Here is an 18,303-nt window from a genome sequence, read left to right on the forward strand (position 1 = left end):
TTGCCTTTAGTGAGGTGACGAGGAAACAGGAAGGCAGAGAAATGGAGTTACATGAAGCAAGGGTCCAAAAGCCATGCAGCATAAATAACTGAGCTATTGAGAAACATCGACTAAAATATCAGTCATGTAATATGTAAAAGCCTGTGGTTGTTACTGTGCCATTGTTTTCTTGAGTTTTTTTTTTTAATTTTATGATCAAAATGTTAATGCCTCAGATGCATCTAGAGCTCACCCTAACTGAGGTATGTATCATGGATGCACAGTATCAAGACGGACAAGTATTCAAAGTTAAAATGGTTAATGATCAAAAGAGAATGAAGAGTTAATTTGTTTTGGTAGGTTTCTTTCGACTTAAGGTGAATATTTCCTATATGAGGTGCCCGTATCTGTACAGTATATTACCATTTCTTAGACCACGTGAGTAATGTCTGAAAAGTTACAAGTTTGTGTGAATGTATATATTTTTTTCAACCTGATATTAAATTTGTAAGTGAAACTTGCATGATTTATTGTAAATAGAAATAAAATCTTTTCTAATTGATGCTATCAGTACACCTTGAAACACACCAGCGTGTTATAAACTATCATCCTGAAAATATCATCTGTTTGAATTTGCACTGGTGTATCAGTGACATCAGCACTACTGATGCTGTAAGAAATAGAGAGATATTTTTTAATGCGTATCTGCTCATTAGATTGTTTTATGTAGAAAAGAAGGCCAGCTTTGAGACTAGGTCACAGGCTGACAAGAAACTGCATGTTTTTTGTAGAGTATGAGCAACAGACAGAGTGAAACTAAGTTCAGACAGACCTTAGAAAGGGGAAGTTATTGCAAGCTGCACAGGAAGTTTTAGTGCACAGGCATATTAATAGATAAGACACAGAAAAGTGGAACTTTGCCATATGAGGAATGTTGGTATCGAAACTGTGTGACGTGTAAAGTACCAAAATAATATATGAGACATAGTTTATGATTCTAATGTTAGAGATCCTGCAACTGGCGTTTGGGCTGTGCAGGGGGTCTCTCTCTTCCGGAAGATGATTGAATAAAAAGAAATATAGATGTTTTAATACACTATGAGTCGGTTTTCTCTGATCTATCATGGGGACAAAAGAAATAGATGTAATAGGCATAACCTCCCAGGTAATGTTTTTATTGTCTCCACCTTAGCTTGACACACCTCCCCACGGTGCAGCCTCTCACCATTTAGTCGAATTGTAACCTGCACCGAAGACAAAGTCACCTGTGTGGCAGTCCCTTTCAAACAAGGATATGTATTTTACAAAGGGTCGTATGTTAAGAAATCTTTTTCTTACCTTGATGGTTTTGTTCCTTTCTTTTGCTCTTTGGAGATTTGGCTCTGAACAGTCACCGTCTGATCTGCAAATACCTCCTCAGTTCTCAGCTGATCTGCCTGGTTGTTCGACTATTATCACTGGTGATGTGAAAGGTAAGGAAGGTGAATTAGAAAGGCTTCTGTCATCCAGGAAAAAGAAGAATGTTTTTTCTGAGGACTTCTACATTAACGCAACAGTGAACTGTCAGGCTTACATTGAAAAAAGAGGTTTCATCACAGCTCCTCTCAGTGAGGAAGAGAAAGATTTCCCCATTGCATACTCCATGGTGATCCATGACAACATTGAGATGTTTGAGCGGCTTCTACGAGCTGTTTATGCTCCTCAGAACATTTACTGTGTACACGTGGACCAGAACTCCTCTGCATCATTCATGAAGGCTGTGGCTGCGATTGCTTCATGCTTTCCTAATGTGTTTGTAGCCAGTAAATTAGAAAGAGTGGTATATGCCTCGTGGTTCAGAGTACAGGCAGATCTGAATTGCATGAAAGATCTGCTAAATACTCACATCAACTGGAGGTACCTGCTTAACACCTGTGGGACAGACTTCCCCATCAAAACAAACAGAGAGATTGTGAGGGCACTGAAGCTTCTCAATGGGAGGAACAGCATGGAGTCCGAGGTGACTTCTGGCTACAAGAAAGGTCGTTGGCAGTATCACCACAATATCACAAAGAGTGTTATCAACACAAATGTGAGGAAAAGTGACCCACCAATCAGCATCCCCATGTTCTCAGGAAATGCCTACTTTGTGGTCACAAGAGCTTTTGTGGAACATGTGATGGAGGACAGAGAGGTTCAGAAGTTTCTGGAGTGGGAGAAGGACACATACAGCCCTGATGAGCACTTGTGGGCCACCCTGCAGAGGATGCCCTCTGTTCCTGGGTCAATGCCCCAAAATGGGAAGTATGACATGTCAGACATGCTAGCTTTGGCTCGGGCAGTGAAGTGGTCGTATTTAGCAGGAGATATGAATAAGGGAGCCCCATATTACCCATGCACTGGTGTTTACAGAAGAGCTATTTGTGTGTATGGAGCGGGTGACCTCCCATGGCTCCTGAAACAACACCACCTGTTTGCAAATAAGTTTGATCCAGAGGATGATGATGTTGCCATAAGGTGTCTGGAATCAGTGCTGCGTTTCAAAGCTTTAGGTCATGATCCACTGTCCACTAGGAAAATGTGACCATTGAGTAATACTTACAATGAATTAAAAGTGTCATTCATTATAAGTGAAGTTTGCGTTGTTTGTTGTAAGTAGAAAGTCCTTTCTAAGTTACACCCGTAGAAGATCCTGAGTTTTATTTTTGCCTTTAGTGGTTAAAAAGATAAGAATGTTGGGAGGTGTTGTAACAAAGCAAAGGGGTCTAATGCCTTGGTTTTTCAACAACTATGGAGAATTAGATTTTTTCAGATCAGCAATAATTTATACTAAAATGTCAGTCATGTAAATGTAAAATCCCGTGGCTGTCACTGTTCCTTGTCATTTTTGGTACTTCTTTCAAGCCTTCTTGTAGAGCTGTTAATAGTTTCTTGTCAGTGAAACCTGTAATTGCAGTGCCATCTAGTGGAGCTCAAGTATGGCAGAAGAGACACGCAAAGGTGAAAAACATTGCTTAAAGTATGTCTGTTAAACTTTCACAACAGATCATTTGAAATTCAAATCTTTTCTTTTTAAGTGTATTGTTTTTGTATTGTATTTTTTTTATATTGTATTTAAACAGAGGTTTCTCAAATTTTGTCCTTGCAATTACTAGGTAGTTAACTCAGCTCACATTGTCTCAAGCAAAAGTTTTAACCTAACTGAAAGCACATTTACTGCAGAACTACTGCATTAGGCTACATTTTTATTTCCATATAGACAATTAATAGCTGAGTGCACGTTGCCTTTTGTTTTTGTTCTTGTAAATTCTCATTTCCTGTTAAACATACTTTTGACCACTACAGAACTATTGTAGCGCAAAAACTATCTTGTTATTCCCAAAAATTTTGCATTACAAAAAAAAAAAAAAAAAAAAAGATCTAAAACTAATAATAACAACAATAATAAAAGATACAAAGCAATCAGATTGGATCCATGGCTTTACTTTGAAGGAAATGAGAAAATAAAGACCTACATCCTTGGTTCAGATAGTTTCTTTCGCAAGTGTTCACCCCCAACAAGCAAAAACAGTACATTCAAGTGAGGGGCCAAAAAAAAAAAAAAAAGAAAAAAAAGAAAAAAAAAGATCGAGAAAAATAAAAAAAAATAAAAACAAAGATTTCCTTTCCCCAGGCAGGATTTTAACAGAGAACATCAGCAGTGAACAGTGAACAAGATGCCATTAAACGTGTTCTATCCAATGCCACTCAGTGAGTCAGTGACCTAATACGCAGTTTAAAATCAGATCCATCATAAAAATATATTAATTTATTTCCTTTGACACCTTTTGAATATAAATATATAATTTTAAATGTAATAAAGTAGAACATGCATCAACCACTTGTAACAAGAGTGCCTCAAATAGTGTACATACACCAGTAGCTACAGGGAAACCAATGCGCTTAGTTTGACATGAGATACAGGAGTAAATAAAAAAGGATTAAAAAGTTTATGACAGCATGTGGACAAAGTGCTGCAGATCAAACTGGTTGACACAGAAATGCAGCACAAAAACAAAAAACAGTTCCAACATGTAACAGGCAGCATCATGTCAAAAAGGCACTTTCTTGATGCAAAGAAGCCTCCAGTCCCATCACCCAGAAAACAAACATGAATGGCTGCAGTCCTCAACATTCTTCACCGTTCCTTTCCACGTCTCGAAGCGTGAGCCAGGTCACTCCGGGACAGTAGCAGCTGCGCTCTCCGTTTTGCCGTGCATGTCCTGATCGATTCTGCACACAAGTTTAGTGGTCATTAAAACTGTACAAAATCTGTAACACTATCAAAATGGGATTTTTTGGTGTCAGGATTATTTCTATACACAGGAATGTATAAAAATGATCAGACTCACTAGACCAGTTTGCCCAAAAAAAAAAAAAAAAAAAAAAAAAATTTAAACCGCTAAAATATATACAAATCCCAATTTGTATATTGTATATACACATGTATATATTTTGTATACATGCAACTTCTTAAAATGTCTGATCAGTACAAAGATCAGTACCAGCTGTATCGTTAAAAGTTTCCTGTTTCCATTGAAAAGTGAAAAATTTCTACTTTGGCTTCTACTTTAGCAGTAAAAATACATTAAATATTGCCAGAAAAGCCTTTGTCTTGCTGAATACATCTCTTCCTGAGTGGTCATTACTGAATCAACAATAAGCAGAATATTAAAACTGAAAGAAGTGGCAATTACCAAAAATCAGTGGGCAGCGGGTAAGCAGTGAGTCATGCAAAGAGCTGTGAGAATGAACAAACCGTGTGTTCAGTGAGAGCCAGTTACTAAACCATGTGAGGCCACGGCTGCAGTGCCACCAAAAACCACAGTGACTAAGGCGAGCTACTTCCTTACTTGACCCCATTCATTTGTACACACGAACAAACTTACCAAACACCAACCTCCTCAAAATAAGAGCCTGTTTTTCACAAGATAAATGCAAGTAAGTGCAACTTAATGCCCTGGCTTTTTTTACCTTAACAAGCAGCAACACATTCAGCTTCCTTGAAACCTTATCTTCATGTAGCTTGTGAAGTTATGACTTGTGACAGCAAGTATGAGCTGTGAGCAAGCACGCTCTGCGGCTTAAAAAAAACAAACAAAACTAAGTGCTGAATACAATTTTAAGGTAGCTTTGAGGTGATAAATGTAAATGCAATAGTCTTTTGGGGATGATCTTCACAAAAGTGGCTCAGAAAATCTATTTAGCTGGTTAAATAATCACCAAGTCACCTATTTTTTGGAGACCAAAAAATGTACTCTCAATCTGTTAATTAGGAAGGTAAATCCTGAATCAAATCAGATGAACATGTGGGGAGTTGAAGAGGAAAGCTGTTGATTTGGGACAAGCAGTAACTAAAAATCATCCAACTATGAAAATGAAAGAAAGTTAGGTGTCTTGGTGCATTTCTGAAAGCCAACTCATCATTTCTCTGTTAGTTTTATGAAATGCAGAAGATGCGGAAGCTGACCCTGGGTGAAAGTGCATATACCTTTTACGGCTTTTCCTATTTTTTTCCTCGTCAAACCTTAAGAAGGGGGCAGGGAAATCGGGTTAGGCAGAAGAAGAAACACACAGCCGACAGCAACCACACATCCAAAAGAGAAAAACATTTTACTGAGTTTCACTGAGTCAAGATGAGTTATTTGTGCTGCCTTTTTAAATGCCGTGACGATACAAGATTTGTCACGTGCAGAGCCTCAAAGAAGAAGACAGCATGAGTAATTTGTAGTGCAGCTCAATAATTATGCATATTAGCAAAGAAATGAAGACTACGATATTTAACAGCAGCTTATAGAATACTTACAAAACAACAACCTAAGCTGTGTATACACTGGAAGCAATATGTAGTGACGTGGCAATAAAACATTGCCATTGTAACATGGGATCATGCATATATGATGATGATAATAATAATAATAATCATAATAATAATAATAGTAATGCTTATGGGCTTTGGGCAGACTGTATCTCCTGTATAATGACGCAGTGTGCACATTTAGGTCAGTGGGACACAGCTAACTTACGGCCTACCCTTGCCACGAGGAAAACCACTATAATGCAACACAGACATCAGTGCTACAAACACCATACTTACTGTTTGATACAATCTGGTATGGACACATACTCCATTGGAACCAGGTCAGCAAGGTCTGACAAGCTGTACACGTACTTGATTTTCTGACTAAATTTGGAGCTGTGAAAAAGAAATCAGAAACATTCAGAATAAAGAGATTACACCACGAATGTCTTTGACTTGTGATTACCTTTTTACATTACAGTTACCTTATGAAAGGTTTGGTGAGTGCCAGCAGGGTGCGAATGAACCAAGAGGGGTGTACGATTATCAAGGATTTCAGATTCTTCCGTAGCCTGTACAGAAGAGTGAGGACAGGTGTTACGATCTGATGCTTATTTGTCTGAAGTGACCCAAATATCTATGTTCTCATATTGTCTGTCTTTTAAAAACCTGTTTTCCAAGTTGTGCAACTCACTCACCTCCTATCAATCTGCTGATAGCACTTTCTAAGCCAGCCAACAGTTGGCATCTTCTTACGAGAGGTCGCCCCGTTTAAATACACAATCATATAGTTCTCAGCAACCAAAAGCTCCAGTGTGCCAATGACGTACCTGAAACAAGAATATCGCATTTGACACAGCTCTCTAAAATGTGCGAAGGAACTAAATTTCAAATAAAAACTCACTTGAATAAATTCTCCATGATGTATCTGTAATTTGGCTGATTGCTCTCCGGCATAAAGCACACAGCAAACACAATTACGGCATTCAAACCGTCTCCATAGTAACCTGCAATGAGAGATTCAAACGCCACAAAGTCATTTTTAATATTTAAAAAAAAAAAAAAAAAGGAATTCATACTGTGAATACACACAAGCTGATTGAATCATGTCAAACGTGTACCGGCAATACAGTTTATTCATCCACTGCTGCTACCAAAGAACCGATCGGATAAAATATGAGCCAATCATAACATTGTTTTGGGCTTACTGTGTCTATAAGATTAATTAGCATGCCATTTGTTCTTTGCTCTGGTGGGAGGAGCCAGACTATGGCTTTGATTGTGTCATCACTGGATTTAACCGTTAATGAAGCCATAATCTTGTGAATCAACGTTTTGTAAAAGTGTAACCTCTGTGATGAAAGCTTTTTAAGCCTCAAGCTGGGGCAGATATACCTAAGTGTCTTTGTTGTCAGATTTCACCGATGACTCTATAAATGTAGTTTTCATGTCCTGGCTGCAGCTGGAATTAAGATTAGGAATCACTCATAATTTATTTAGAGAGGCCCTTAAAAATAATACTTCTAATAAGTACAGTGAGATGCTGCCAAATTGTATGTAAAGTTTCAAGACTTGCTACTAGAGGTACTTCAATGGTACTGGCCTCCATGGCTGATGACTCTCTTGTAAGGTTCAATGGCCTTCATGTCCACTCTGTGTTCCTGGTCTCCAATACGAAGCATCTTCCAGCGTCGACTGTCTTCCCTCTCCTCTGAGGCCGAATACTCGTGAACTGACTCCACGCCTTTCTGTAGTAGTTCTGTGGGTTTTGGCTTAGGAAGATCATCTGAAGGAGAAGAGGCAAGTTAAACTAACAACTTGAATGCTGCAAACTTAACACATGATTCAAATCAGATTCCTTTTGGTCAAATGTGATACAATTTTGAGATCACGCGATAATTCGTATTTTAAATTTCAAATCATATGCACATTTATTTTCTTGCTTTAATCTTGTGTATCTTGAGGGATGTTCTTTCTCTGAATCAACACCAACATTCACATCCTCAATTCCATACGCTCACTTCACTTTTTCTGGGGAGAAAATTCATAATTTCCTGTAGGAAAGCAAAAGCAAAACACACTTCTACTGTAGAGTGCTGCATTTGCTCAAATGCCCAAGGATATCTGAGGATCGTTTGTAAGATTTACAGCATAGCTGCATGATGTGCAGAATGTCAAGTTCATCATGCAGACATCAAGGAAAGTACTCACATGATCACATGATATCAAGCATGCAACAAGCAAATCAAAACTTATGAAACCGTGAGATTAAATCAAACGGACAAACTTGAGTGTGTTTTCTGTGAAGAGGACCAAAATGTTCTTAATTTAATTTAATTTAATTCTAATTGTCTGGTCTCATGTCTTGTTTGATTTTGGAACAATATAACTTAATACAAGTTTAATTTAAGTTTTATGCTTAAGGCATTTACTCTTTTATTACTGTGTTAAGCAACTGCGGCAAATCAATTTTCGTGCAGAGATCAATGAAGTTTTCTTGTTCCAGTAGTTATTCTCTGAAATTTGAATGCTTTTAAATTGTGACTCACTGAATAACTGATAATCAAACAGGACAAAATGGCCAACAATTTCACCATTAAGTGATAACCTGCTATTGTTTACTCAAGCAGGAACAATTGAAAGAAAGGGGGAGATGAATCAAATATATTAAGTAAAAATGAAAAGGTATGAAATATGGTGGGGAGGAACAAACCAAACGAACAAAAATGAAAAACAAACAAAAAAACATCTTGATTTGTTTGAAAAATAAAAAGACAGCTGTCCAAAAGATCTTACCACAAGGAACAGAGAAACCTGTTGCTGGCCTGCAGCCTGTTTCCAGGCAGAGAATGGAAACAATTCTTCCAAGTGAAAAAGAGGAAGGCAGCAGTGTGGAAACAAAAAACAACAAAGCATATTTTAACCACACTGCAGGCAGTCAGCTGCCTAAGCAAACCTGTAAAAAAATACAGGAAGAAAAAAAAAAAAAAAACCACATGGGCGCAAGAACCCAGATATTAAAAAAAAAGACCGGAGAACTTCTGTTTGTTGTGAAAATAACATCCCAACTAGACCTCATCTAAAAGATGATGTGTAACATCTGCCTTTAAATAAGCAAAGTGAAACAATGAGGGTTAAAGGATAATACCAGAAGTACCAGACCAATATTTTTAATTATTTTAAATTATATATAATTCCTACCTTCCCATTCAAATTCATTGCTGTTGTCCGAGGGCGTGTCCATGTCACTGAGGTCTAGCTCTGTGCTTTCATCCAGCTCGTCAGAGAGAAGAGAACCTTCACTGCGGTCAAGAGTGAGACTGATGTCTGGAGCTGCAAGTTTTTTCTTAGTCTTCTTGCCATGATTCACTGCGTAGCCTAGGGTAGGATGTCAAATCAATAATGATTATACGGTCTACTGTGAGAACAGCTTTTTGAAAGGTTCAAGCTTTTTCAGGTCAGAGATAACACAGTGATTACATGTGGTGAGCAGTTCTTTTCTGGTGCGTCTCTTATTTAAGTAGGGATTGGAATCATGGGTTGGTAGGAAGAGGCATTTTAACCTATTGCATAGGCAGTATTCTTGTTGGTACTTATTTTAATGTGTGTGTGCATTTCAACTAAAAGTGAATGCAGGGCTTTTCATTTTGACAGTATTTTTAATGTGCAGTCTTACCAGTTTTCCTTATAAAAGAAATTATAAAAACTTTCTACTGCTAATACCAAAAAAGATCTATTTTAAATTGGTATTTAAAGACAGAAACGGAAGAGCAAATTTAAGAATTTATGGAGGGAAAATATCCAATAATAGTTAGAAATATGCACTAAAATATGCTATAAAAATTATTTTTTGAAACTGGCTCAGAGAAATTAGTCCATGTATTCATACTGGGGAAATGAAACTACTGTAATGCTCTATTTGGCAGATTATCCAAATCATCAGTAGCTTGTTCAGAATGCAACCAGAACCTTCACACATACTTGTAAATTTGAACATATTACCCAAATTTTGAAGTGCCCCCAGTTCAGTACGGAATTTACTTTAAAATGCTTCTATTAGTTCATAAAGCCCTCAATGGTTTGGCTGAACAGTAGATCTCTGACTTCCTCAGTATCTATAACCCAATTAGACCTCTCAGGCCATCAGGTGCAGACATTTTAATGGTTCCAAACATCTTGGATATTTGGCACACAGAGCAGCAGATGCAGATGGGGATCGAACCACCAACTACCTGATTAGTAGATTAGCCTGCTCTACCACCTGGCTGTAGCTCAGCACAAAGTGTGTGTGTTACCTTGTATTTCTTTGTCAAGTTTTTTTTATTTTTATCTTTTATGACATTGAGTTTACATGTCATGAAATGTGCTATATGAATAAAATTGAAATCGACATTAATGATATTGTTTATATACTCATAACAAAAAGGAAATCTCTTTTCCAAATTTCTATAGCAATGAAAGCAGAACTGACAATGCCAGGGATAATGATTACTAAAGTATTTAATTAGCTCCAGAGCCAGTTTAATACTATGCTTTGGTACTTCACAGAGCTTGTTTATGAAAAAATACTTTTCAAATACTTTGAAGTTCAGCCAACACTAATGTGAAGCTTGGCTGGTATAGAAATTAAGTGACACTTTCAACATTACAGTCTTTTAAAATGGAAATTTTGGTTTCAGCGAACATCATTCCACTGCAGCTTGGCAAAGAAATATCACGGTATAATTTGAAGCATGTGCGGTAACGATATATATATCGCGATATATTCTTTTCTTCTGTATAACGTATTTTTACACACCATTGGGCACACTTAAAATCATTTAATTTTCTCAAAGATCAACAGTGTGCCTTATGTATGAATTCTGGTTGTGGTTACCGACCTCAAACAGATTTTATGTAGTACATGGCGCGCAGAAATCTGTCAAAAATGTTTCAGTACGACTTTGGTAAGCTATGAAGGCGCACCGCTTGATGGATTGCCGGAGCATTACGGCTGCCGTAGTGAGGAGCCTTGCGGAGTAATCTGGGTCCAAAACTCTGTCTTCTTCAGGTCCCAAAGTCAAACAAACACTGCAGCATCACTGAGAGTTAAAAACTGTCTAAATTCTTTCACCTTTAATAAAATGATCAGCGTTGCTGCTTTACCAGGTGTAATAATTACGTTTAACATCCAGGCATCCATGAAAACAGAATTTATTTTTAACAGAGTTAGAAGTTAGCAGGAATGTCACTACCCGATCCGTACCGGAAACCCGATCGGTACCCCGCATGCGCGAAAGGTTTCTACTTCCGGTCGTTGCGTTTTACGATAGTTATGGGTCAGAGTATCTGTTAAGATGTTAAGAATAACAAGTATATCTTAAAATGTTTGCAATAATGAAGCATTTCAGTACAATGTAGACAAAAACGAAAAATAAAAAGAAAGTTACGGATCAGGACTCCCCGATCCTTACTGCGCATGTGTAAAGTCTGACCGTACAAATCGGGTCTACCTGATCCGTACCGCGCATGTGCAGATGTTTTCTTTTTCTTCTGTTCGTTTAATGGCAGTTTACTCCCCAGTGTACGAGGATACCGCCACCTGCTGACGGAGCGAATAAACCCTATTATAGGGCAGCACGGTGGCACGGTGGTTAGCACTGTTGCCGCACAGCAAGAAGGTCCTGAGTTCAATTCCACCATCAGGCCGGGGTCTTTCTGTGTGGAGTTTGCATGTTCTCCCCGTGTTTGCGTGGGTTCTCTCCGGGTACTCCGGCTTCCTCCCACGGTCCAAAGACATGCAGCTTGTGGGGACAGGTTAATTGGATAATCCAAATTGCCACTAGGTGTGAATGTGTGAGTGAATGTGAGTGTGAATGGTTGTCTGTCCTTGTGTGTTAGCCCTGCGACAGACTGGCGACCTGTCCAGGGTGTACCCTGCCTCTCGCCCTATGACAGCTGGGATAGGCTCCAGCGCCCCCCGCGACCCTGAAAAGGATAAGCGGAAGCGAATGGATGGACAAACGTGTGTTAAATCTGATTTAGCGATAGTCGAGTGTGTTTATGCTTGTCTGTGAGGAGAGGATTGTTGGAATAGTGATGATGATGTGCGCTATCACTGTCAATTGTCAGTAAACACTTAATCTGGCTGATGAATCTACACGTGAGATATTACAAAGTCTGCATTATTAACTCTGTAATTAGGCGCCATTCTTCTTATTTTACGGCGCTGTTGCTCAATCGGGGGACGCTCTCTGTTGAGGAGAAAAGCATGAATTTCTTTGTATACGGATTATCCATTGTTTAAATGTCCCGGGCAGTCGAAAAGGAGGCAGAGCTGTTGAGAAATGCTAGGAGCTAACTGGGCGCTAACCGTATCATTCAAATATATTGAATGTCGCAATGTTGGCAAAGAGAGGAAGTGACGGAAGATTTGCGCATGCGGGGTGCCGATCGGGTTTCCGGTACGGATCGGGTAGTGACAAGGAAGTTAGCTCGCTAGTTTCCACCTAAACATGATATTGCATGTTCTGACTGAGAGATCTCTGAAAAATTCAAACGTACAGCTCTGCTGTCATTTCCAACATAAATGAAGACAGAAAACTAAACAGCAGTGACTTTGTAGGGTTACTGAAGTTGAGCTAGCTGGTATATAGTGATGTGCTACGTGATCGCTAGCAAAACAGCTACGTTAGCATAACATTAGCACAGTGAAGCTGAAGGATGGCTGTTAACTTTTTTCCACTCGATAAATGTTAACGTGAGGGTTTCTGGTGGTTAGGGACATATACAATCACATGTCGGGATGCTGTAAACGGACCAAACTTCAGTCAGGAGAACATCTGAGATAATCCATTCACAATACGAGGTTAGTCATTAATATACTGCAACAACATGGAATAGAGCAGCTGCGAGAGAATTCAGCAAAAATTAATCAATGGTACGGAAGTCTAGGAAGTGCAGTTTTTGGCTTTCCCCGTATTCCAAAAGTGCTTAGTCTCTTTGCTATTACCGTCGCTCGACATAATTTGCAGATGATATTGTTTGCAGCCGCTGCGATGCTTTCGACCAAAACAGGCGCAGCTTGATGACACCATCAACATTCGCTATCGCAGTAAAGTCAAAATCTCTACCGTTGGCCAATTTTATATTGTTTCTACCGTATACCTTTTATACCGCGCACCCCTACCTGAGAGGATTTTGTACTAAAAAGACCACGTCAGAAATTACTCTTTTGATTTGTAAAACTCAGACTGCTCAGGCCTCAGTTTCAGCTGAATGCACATGAATTGAAGATCAACCAGTATCTCTTTTAACTTCCATATGGCCATGTGCATTTTAAAATGCAAGAACTTTGTTCTTCAGTGTTCTGTTTTTGACTGTAGCAATGCAAAGAACGGTATTGTGTTTTCATTACCAGAGTTTCCTGCCTCAGAAGCTTCTGCAAAAAGCTCATCTTCAAGCTCCTCTTCCTCTGGGAGAGGCCTAAGATTCATACAAAAGATAATGATACATTCAACAGATTCACGGTTAATGGGACTTTGAAAAACCCAAACATGTGATGCAAAGCTATGAAGCATGATATAAGTGCGATTGAGACAGTACCGTGGAAAGTCCTCATCCTGCCACTCTTCCTTAAGTTCAACTCCTTCCATTCTGAGGCGGGCTTCTGTTGTGGCAACTGACTCTTGACGTTCAAGGCTGGGAATGAAAAGGGGAAAAAGGTTGAACAATCTGTTATGGTTAACAATCTCTAACTGCTTGATTGTTGTCTTGCACTTGAAAATGTATCAAGATCAGGAGGAGGGGAAGCGGAAATTATCTGTGAAATCCAAACGTGTAATTGGGCATCTTAAAACAATGACTTGTTTAGTCTTAAAATGATTAAGGGGAAAATGCAGACGCATTCCTGATGTGCTGAAAGTAAGGCAATTTTTGTCCTTGGGCTAATACATCATCAATTAAAATCTTCAAAAAGTCAGTGTATAATAGGTACACTTGGCTACACAAAAGCACATGAGCATACACTGTACGAATAAAGAAGGAAGAACATCTGCCATAATAACTGGATTTATTCGAAACAAATCAATTCGATTTTAAATTAATAAGCTGACAAGTAATTTTACTTAAGCTATACTAATGCAAAAGGTACCCAACAAACCCAAAAAACAAAACAGTCCTCTAATACTCAAAATGCTGCCAACTTAAAGAACCAATATACGTTTACAGGTCTGTAGGTCCAAAATAAGGGTTGGCATTTTTGAGTAATTTTTGACCCCCAAGAACTGTAAGGAGGTGAAAAATATCTTTGACCCTTACAATGAAGGCACCAGAGCCTGCAAGTATTGATTCACCCACCAATATTACTTATAATTGCAAAACTAAAATCTTCTTTACATATCACTACTATGCATGTGTCACATTCATGTTTATTAAAGGAAATAATATCTAAAATATTGAACTCATAAAATAACTAACTATTGGTATTGATCCTAAAAATCCTATATCTGTCAGGCTACGTTTTCATTGCCAACAAAGTAGAGCAACTGTAAAGTGTGGGGTAAAAAGATTATGGAGATAAAAGCATGTTTTTGGACTGTATATTCAATATTGTGGCTTTTAATGATTAAAGCAACCTAAAAGGAAGTTTATCCTCATTGCCTGTTTTCAATTAATAAAATGTCTTAACATGAGACAAAAGTAATCATATGAAATAGATGTTTGAAAATCTCAGTTTCAGTAGCTTCTTAAAAAGCTTACAAGCTTGTGCTAAGGGCTTAGTTTATAAACCGACTGCTCACCAGTGCAGACCAATGGTATCTGTATCCATGTTGTACCAAGCTCCCTTTGATGCATTAATCATATAGACTGCGGAATTTGTACTTCCAGACACACAAACATTCTGGGCATTCAGTACTCAACATTTCATAATATGTCAGTTTAGCTGTCTACTTGTACACGGTGCTAATCCTCACATTACATCTGAAATCCAACTGCTACAGGAATGTAGTTTCCTGAGAGGGAACCATTGCAATCAATGCAAATGGAAGCATATAGAAAGAAATTAGCTACATTAAAAAGTCAAAAGGAAAAGATGACAGAAATTTTAAAGGTGTAATTATTATACTGAGCACAATAGAGAACTGAATTAATATGGATATCAGTGGGGGATGGTTCAACTATGGAAAAACTTTAAAGATGCAATGCTAATTTGTTTAAATAAAGCTCAAGGCAAAAGTAAATGTGTTACCAGTTAAGAAGTCATTTTTCATATTCATAATTTCAACATAAATGAAACAAATACAAGATTATTGTAAGTTTATCATTCTATCTACATTTATTTTTGCTGCGTTTTTCTGTTTTAGTTATGTGAAGGGTTGAAGTCTGTTACCATTCTTTATAGCTCCCTCCAAGTTAATATTCACAATACTTAGTTTAAAAATCCCTCAGGGGTGCAGAGCAAAGTGCACTAATGTCTGTAGAGAAAACCTTCAATTTCACATCTTAACAAGTTCAGAAGTTACCGTAGGCAAACCTTTGTAAATGACCAGTTTGGCTAAACTGAAACAGCTTTTTCTGAACTTAAGATCTGCAAAGTAATCTGATGGTCCTGAATTAGTTTTGGGATGGCTGGTTTCCAACAGTTTCTGGCAAGATGTTGAAAACAACTATTTTTAGAGCAAAGTACCAGTGCTACAAAGACGTAGATGAACTCTGAGGTTAAATGATGACATTTTTGGAAGTTAACTCCTGGACAAGCAATTTTCAAGATTACTGCAAAAAATGTAAAATAATAAATAAAAAACACACCTATAAGTACAATGTTTTAGAGTATCCACGCCATGTCAAGTTGCTTATTTTTTCCTGCATGAAAAAAACATTACTGACAAATATCTAATAAGAGAAATGGAATGAAGACACAAGAGTGATTGGCTCCCAGTAAGCAATATTTATTGACAATAATAGTTAAGGATAGGTGGCTTGTCAATTCTGAAATCCATAGCTTTGACACATCTTTCTGCAGAGGATCGATGTTGTGCTAAAAAGTGACTCCTGATTTTTCCATGTTTCTTTTTTAATATGTAATATGAATTTTTAATGTCAATGAGACTTTCAACCTGAATAAATAAAAGGACATAAAAGTCACTCTTCCAAAAACTGATTTCAGTTTCTACCCTATGACAGAGATGCTTTTCTGGCTGAAAATGACTTCATTCATGAGAGACATGTCTGAGATATATTTCACAGACTGTAGGCCAATGATACGACGCTCTTTGGCACGCCACCGGAGCCTATCCCAACTGACACAGGGCCGTCAGACTACGCTATAACCAATACAAAGGCAGATAAACAAACAGTCACATGTACACCTAGGTCCACTTTAGAACCACAGACAAAACTATCGTTTGACTCTGGGAGAGACTAAACCATATCTGTGCTAATTTTCTCATAGTTTGCTTCTATGTAAGGAAAACACAAAAATGTCTAAATACACACCTTCCAGTGGCTCCAGCTGGTGAGCGTGGCTGGGGAACGCTCACCGGGGTAGAGCTTTTTCCTCGTTGCTTCTGCACATTGTCTGGAGTCTTCCTTTCTTGTGGCGTACCGCTTGTTTTGGTTAGACTGTCTTGAAACTCCTCTTCGCCCTTTTCTGCAGCAGAAGCTGTGCTATTTTGCAATTCGTCTGTTTCCTCGTCATCGCCTTCTCCCGATACACCGGATGATGACGGGCTGGAAGTCTGTCTGTTTCCCAAATCCTCAAGAGTCCTCCTGGGTGTGACAGTATCTGGGCTGCTATTGTTCAAATTCATATTACTTACACCCTTCAGCACCGCTTCACTCTCAATCACATCCGATGCCATAAGTTTCTCGGTTGTCCCGGTGGTACAGCAGATCAGAGTTAAAGAGTCTGACCGTGAAACGCTTTAATCACCGTTCAGCTCCTTGACCAACTCAACCAGAAAGAAAAATCTGACTTACACAACTTCTTTGGAAGTTTGTGGCTAACAGGATAGCTCTCGTCTGCTGCACAGCTAGCCCAGAGACGTGGCGCTAGCAGCTAGCTATGCCAACTAACAGCATATCTCATTAACCAAACAGTGTCAAATATCACGCGAAGTCTACAGATAGTCACCTTTTCTAAATGCGTCACGGTGTTAACTCAAGAGTCCTAAAGAGTTCTAGCTTTGCAGAAGCATAGGTGCGCAGTTATCCTACTTATCAGTTTCCTTCCTTCCTTCCTCCAAGTCCAGAGGGCTCTCCGGTGGACGTAACACATTCAGTCAGGCTAGCTTTGGGGTTAGCAAAGTTTAGCCACGACAAAACAAGCTTTGTATTCCAATTAACGCTGTCTATGAGCCAAAAAAAGAAATAATTCGGCAGTCATCAACTACAGCTCAACGTAAAGACAGTCTTTTCTTGGACCCATGTTAAATACAAAGACTACTTCCTTTTAATTTGCCGACACACGAACCTCGGCAACTAAACGGCAGAAGTTAACCGTTTGCTAACAACGCCTTGCTCTATCATAGATATGCATACAGTTTATGGTCAGCGGAGTTGCCAGTTGTGTTTCCTGCAGATTCTTCGGCATAAACGACACAGTTTGTGGTCACGTGTGATTTATGAATTTATTTTTTTGTGTGCAAGCACACAAAAGCACGCCAAATTTCATTAAAATGTCATTTTGGTGCACTGTAAGCTTTTCTTTTTACTGCCCTGCTGTGACCACGAGTAACATAATGATATTATATTTTCAAAACTGAAACTTCTTTTTGAGTGTCCCACATAAAATAAAGTTAGCAAAATGTAGATTATAAAGTATGTAATAATAATGATAAAAAACAAAACAACGCAATATACCTAAAGAGTTAATCGCTCAGACTGCTCTGGTCCGTGGAAAACGAGCAAATCTGGCAACCCCTAATAGCAACGGCCCTTCCATTAGCCGCAGAAGTGTCTTTACCCTAGCAAGCTTCACTGCCCTCTGCTGATACTGGAAACATATAATGACAAGGTAGAGACTACGCAGTCTGGTTCACACACGTCTCTAATCCAGCTCTGTTGTCCAAATTGTATTTTTTGCTTTCATCTTGCTATCCATTAGTGATTCGTGCAGCAGTGGGTTAAAGGTTAAAAACCGCAACGTGCTGATTTCGTCTGATGGTTTATACTAGGAATCGCACTGTTCTCTCTTATAGTGGGAAGTAACTGCTAGTTATTTGGTCAAGCCAAAGTAATTTTTTTTTCACTTTTTCTTTTTATTCACTTTATTTAATAAGCATTAGTGACGCTGTGTCTGAAAAGGCAACACTGTAAAAAGAGCTTGTGTTATGATATATTTCATTACATTAGGGCAGTAACATTTATACCTAATCCAGCAAATAATCTCTTAGCTAATAAGGTTACACAAATAAGTAACTCTGAGCGCAATTCATTTTTAAAAAGATATGTAATCGGATTATAGTTACTTTGTCAGTGATTACTTCATTATCCTTTCAGTAATTATTTAAAATATGACTTTATTC

The 18,303-nt window shown here is 38.4% G+C and overlaps 2 protein-coding genes across 6 annotated transcripts; one reads left to right on the forward strand and one right to left on the reverse strand.

Annotated features, from left to right (window-relative positions):
- The first annotated feature begins 1,202 nt into the window (after nucleotides 1-1,202).
- LOC113026775 (beta-1,3-galactosyl-O-glycosyl-glycoprotein beta-1,6-N-acetylglucosaminyltransferase 3-like) lies at nucleotides 1,203-3,783 on the forward strand. Its single transcript, XM_026175903.2, has one exon. It carries the CDS (start codon nucleotides 1,274-1,276, stop codon nucleotides 2,540-2,542), a length of 1,269 nt encoding a protein of 422 aa, XP_026031688.1. The 5' UTR covers nucleotides 1,203-1,273; the 3' UTR covers nucleotides 2,543-3,783.
- Nucleotides 3,421-17,381, reverse strand: bnip2 (BCL2 interacting protein 2). 5 transcript variants are annotated; one of them, XR_003272953.2, is made up of 12 exons: nucleotides 16,274-17,381; nucleotides 13,382-13,477; nucleotides 13,194-13,261; nucleotides 8,999-9,175; nucleotides 7,401-7,583; nucleotides 6,702-6,804; nucleotides 6,496-6,627; nucleotides 6,283-6,369; nucleotides 6,095-6,193; nucleotides 5,489-5,524; nucleotides 4,972-5,074; nucleotides 3,421-4,230 (listed from the first exon to the last, which is right to left on the reverse strand). XR_003272953.2 is itself a non-coding variant. In XM_026175909.2 (12 exons), the coding sequence occupies exons 1-11, from the start codon at nucleotides 16,636-16,638 to the stop codon at nucleotides 4,902-4,904; spliced, it is 1,359 nt and encodes a 452-aa protein (XP_026031694.1). In that variant the 5' UTR covers nucleotides 16,639-17,377; the 3' UTR covers nucleotides 3,421-4,230; nucleotides 4,887-4,901. The 5 variants fall into 5 exon arrangements, 3 of the variants coding, with proteins under 3 accessions (XP_026031694.1, XP_026031691.1, XP_026031693.1); XR_003272952.2 differs by having other exon boundaries at nucleotides 4,972-5,080; XM_026175909.2 differs by lacking the exon at nucleotides 4,972-5,074 and adding an exon at nucleotides 4,887-4,914 and having other exon boundaries at nucleotides 16,274-17,377.
- Between the last annotated feature and the right edge of the window lie 922 nt (nucleotides 17,382-18,303).

Source organism: Astatotilapia calliptera, chromosome 7 (genome assembly GCF_964374335.1).
Source record: "Astatotilapia calliptera chromosome 7, fAstCal68.1, whole genome shotgun sequence".
Taxonomy (NCBI): Eukaryota; Metazoa; Chordata; class Actinopteri; order Cichliformes; family Cichlidae; genus Astatotilapia; species Astatotilapia calliptera.